Source organism: Diospyros lotus, chromosome 8 (genome assembly GCF_014633365.1).
Source record: "Diospyros lotus cultivar Yz01 chromosome 8, ASM1463336v1, whole genome shotgun sequence".
NCBI lineage: Eukaryota > Viridiplantae > Streptophyta > Magnoliopsida > Ericales > Ebenaceae > Diospyros > Diospyros lotus.
The window spans coordinates 4,717,869-4,722,314 of NC_068345.1; the positions used below are offsets into that span (position 1 = coordinate 4,717,869).

General features: G+C 35.1%; 1 protein-coding gene across 1 annotated transcript; it reads left to right on the plus strand.

The window, feature by feature from the left end:
• The first annotated feature begins 2,783 nt into the window (after positions 1-2,783).
• Positions 2,784-3,957, plus strand: LOC127808789 (dof zinc finger protein DOF3.5-like). The gene has a single exon (XM_052347411.1). The coding sequence runs from the start codon at positions 2,856-2,858 to the stop codon at positions 3,579-3,581; it is 726 nt and encodes a 241-aa protein (XP_052203371.1). The 5' UTR covers positions 2,784-2,855; the 3' UTR covers positions 3,582-3,957.
• Positions 3,958-4,446: the final 489 nt, after the last annotated feature.

Below are 4,446 nucleotides of genomic sequence, written 5' to 3' on the forward strand. Positions count from 1 at the left end.
CATATTAACTCTTAACGACATGCCTGTTAATTATTAACGAATCCTATTAATTAACTCTTAATAGTCTTCTATTGTTAACTCTTAACAACCCGTTGATCTCTTTTGTTAACTTTTAATAACATCTAACATCATTAACTCCTTAATGATGCAAAACATATCAACAGTGATGGATCACTAATCTAGTGCATTGCCTATTATGTGTGTGACCTTCTAGGTTTACGATTATGTAGCAATCAGAACACGTTAAACTCTTTGACGCCGACTAGACACTTCGATCTCCATCTCCCCAAAATATCCTAAAATATCTTAAATGTCCTCTGTTATAGATTCAGGATGAACCTAACGGAAATGAAGTCAATACTTTTTGTAAACCTATTTTGGTTTTCGATTATTGTGTACTATAATTCTTTCATTGACTAACATCCAAATCAAGTAAGAGCTGTGGACTAATTAAACTCACATGACTCGATATCTATTTCAAGATCTAGTGTGGTGTGATCAAGATGACACGTCGAAACTCTTTTTCAATCATGTGCACCCTAACTATCTACAATCGCATAGGATGTTCATCTTATTACGTCAGAGGTCAATGGATTCCACCATTAATCACCTGTCTCCATACACTACTGCATAGGAGACCACACAGTGAACATTCTCATATCTCACTCTAGATGGTAACCAATGTAGAAGACAACTGCATTACCTCTAGTTCAATGACTAGTTACACAATCGAAAATTAGCAATAGATCATTAATCATCCTAACCATGTAATCTATTATAGGTGTCACTTGTAGTAGATGTTTAACTAATATCTACCTACATGTCTACTATCTGCATCTCATGTAATATGGCATACGACTCACCATCTATTATCATTAATATCTAATAATAATCAATGTTAGTAGTCTATGCATTAGTCTATAATCGATTAATTATATTTCACTTCTGAGAAATCTAAGGACCGAGATTCACTTTAAGAAATTCTGTACTAAAAATCTTTGTCACATTTTTAACAACTTAAGAATAAAATCTTTATCAGAATATCTAGAAATTCATTCATAAAAAAAGATAGTTATGAATGAAAATATGACCATATATATTTACAAGAAAATATCATTAGTCTCTAATACATATACTAGATTTTATTTAAATCTGACATTAGAACACTAACACTAACATGAATAAAAGATGGTGTTTGCTTTTTATAATTTATTTTTTTATTTTTATTTAGGTAAATTTTAAATAAATATGAATGTTGGTATAATAATACAGCTTTTTTTATTCTACCATCATCTTGAAGTCATGGGTTTAAGTTAGCAAATAGTTTTTTTAATTATTTTAAGTAAAATATATAAAGGACATTTTAAAAAATAAAAAATGTGAAAAGAGTTTCATAACATAAATTTATGTTTTTAACGCCTCTCTCCAAATCAAAAAATGTATTTATATTACAAAAATGTGCTTAAAAAATAAATCATAAAAATCCAAAATATCAGAGGTAAGTAACAGTAAGTATTTATATATAAAAAAAAAAGAAGCTCAAACTAATACCAATCCTTCACTTCACTTTACAGATGATATTATATGACATGACAAAAAGAGTTCAACATTGGCTGTAACATAAAAATGAGATTTATAATTATAAAAATATAATTAGTTTTAAAACTAGAAATATTATTTAAACACTTGGTGTGGCATTATTATATTAATATATTATATATTTAAATTAATTAAACACATAATATAATACACTAATACCAAAATATCACACTAAATATAAATCCCTAAGCAGAGGTTGACCCTGAAAGTTTTTTTTTGTGTGTGTGTATTTTAAAGCTTATAATAAAAGGTTGACCTCGAATTCCAAGGAGGGTGGCAGTGTTAAGATTCATTGATCGCATGAAGTTAAAGAAGGTACAGCGGGTGGAGCCCCGAGGAATTGTACATTGGAGATCAAGCCGATGATTCTCCTTACTTGATAAGCTTGCTTTACTTAATTAATTAATCATATACATGGTCATTACTCAGACGCGTGGTCATGCGCCACGTGGATCGTAACATGGCGTTGATGATCCCGAGGGCATGATTTTAGAGTACGCCGTGCGCGTGCCGGTTGCCGATACATCATCTACCAAGCTTTCAGGTTTACCATTCATCGCCCTAAACACTGAATCCCCTTCCCTTCCTTCTCACGCCTCCTTCACCGCCCAACCCAACCTTCGTGTCCTAAAAGTCTTCATTCTTTATTCTTTTATCTTTTATTAATATCTAAATCTAAGTTATAATAATAATACTTAAGTACTTATAATAATTACATTATTATACTTTTTTTAAAAGTTAAACTCACACTAACTAATGAAATAGCAATTCAGTAGTATTAAAATGTTATCTCACCTAAGAGATTGTAAGAGTGATTCTTACGAGGGGTCGGTCTTGATCATTTGAGACATTATAATCATCTATTATGAGTGACTCAAGTTTAAAGAATAAATAAACAAACTAATGATTCTATCACTAAAATTTACCTAACAAGAGATATTATTAGATCCTTAGATCGGACTTATGTGCAATACGAACTAATTTATCTAAATCAACACCGCCAAACCTATTCTTATGAGCCGAATAACGGACTTTGACATTCTCTCTCTGCACAAACTCGTCCCTCAACTTCAAGAATTAGCCATGTTATATTAAAATACAAATAATAAAAGAGAAACCCACACTCACCTACATGTGTTGTACACCTCACTCTTTTTCTCTCAAATTCTCATTACCACGATTTTTTGTGATTGTGAAGTGTATAAAGCCAGTCATCAAATGTTGGGGGTGGCAGCGAATGAGCAAGACCATTTGGGATGGAAAGAACCAGGTGGAGCTCCAACGTTGAGGTAGCACCCAGTTGTCCAAGATGTGCCTCCTCAAACACCAAGTTCTGTTACTACAATAACTATAGCTTGTCCCAGCCAAGGTACTTCTGTAAAGGCTGCAGGAGGTACTGGACTAAAGGTGGCTCCCTGAGGAATGTCCCCATCGGCGGAACCTGCGGGAAACGCCGGCGGCCAAAGCCGGCGAAAAACCAACAGGTCTCCACTGTTAGATCTGACCCATCTCCAGGGGTGCCACCAAGTAGTCCTGCTAGGACACAGATTGATCTAGCTGAGGTTTTTGCCAAGTTCTTGAATCAGAATCCCAGTATTTCGAATTCCGAATCGGAGTCAGAAACACTCTTGGACTTTCCAGGTTATACAAACAAGAATACCCAGATGGAAAAACCCTACCATCATAACTCATTTGAAGGGATTCTACCTCAGATTCAACAAGAAGAGCAAACTCTGGAGTTTCTGGGCCATGATGATCCTTATTCTCTTGGACTACAAGCCATGCTTCCAAAAGAGTTGGCTCAGGAAATTGAATGGTCTGGTGCTGCAACTTTGCAAAAATTTCCATGGCAACCTGCAATGCAGTTGCAAGAGTTTGGATCAGCTTATGATGATGACTCCAAGATTTCGGCAGCAGACGTAGTTGGTGATAACTGGAGCTCCTTTGATCTATCGGCCTATGAAATCTTTCCAACACCCTGAAACCTGGAGCCTGTGCCAGTGTTCCCCTTCCATTCTTTTAGGTCGTCTTCTTAGGAGTCAGCACTGTTATATTTCGATGAGAGAGAACTACAGCATATATGAAACAGAATATACTTCAAATCAATTTATAATAAAACTGCTATTATAATGATACCAACTTCCACTTTATGATACCCTCCTCCTTCCTCTTCTTCTTCTTCCCCTTCCATGTATGATTATTGAATGCAACAGTTCAGTTGTCATTCAGTTCACCAGGAATTTGACTCTATTATAATGTTCTTTGTTTTTCCTCGTTCCTCTACCCTATTTTATGACAATTGATCCAAAAAATGCACAACGGATTCCAATTCTCTCTGTAAAACTGATTATTGTAACTTCCAGTCATCAATCTGAAGCCGCTTAAGAATTTTAGAATCATAGAGACTTGCAGAATGTTTCTGCAAGAATTTTTGCAAGGGTAAAGTTGTATATAGAAACAACTCTTCCCCAATCCTCACAAAGAAGGGAGTCTCATGCAAGGGGATGCCCTTGAGCCCCTAAGTTTAAACGAGTAAATTAAACTGAGACTGCCTATTTTCTAACTTGGGTTCAAACATTCTACTACTAGGCTCAACTTATAGTACCATGGCTTTCACTTCACCAAATGTTGGAACTGCTATTTTTGACAAACCACAAGCAACTAGGGGAAGTGGTGACGATGCAAAGTGACCTATTTCTTAAGAACTATGAATGTTCACAACTTTTGAAGGCATAAGTTGGCATCATCATATTAACATAGAATCGGGAAGGGGGGCATTGTACATTATGGATATGAAGCAGGCCACATGGTTTTGCTGCTCCTATTATCAGCAAAATGTGATGTAAC

Excerpts from the sequence above, each read along its gene's own strand:
- LOC127808789 (XM_052347411.1), top strand. The coding sequence starts at position 2,856 with ATGGAAAGAACCAGGTGGAGCTCCAACGTTGAGGTAGCACCCAGTTGT.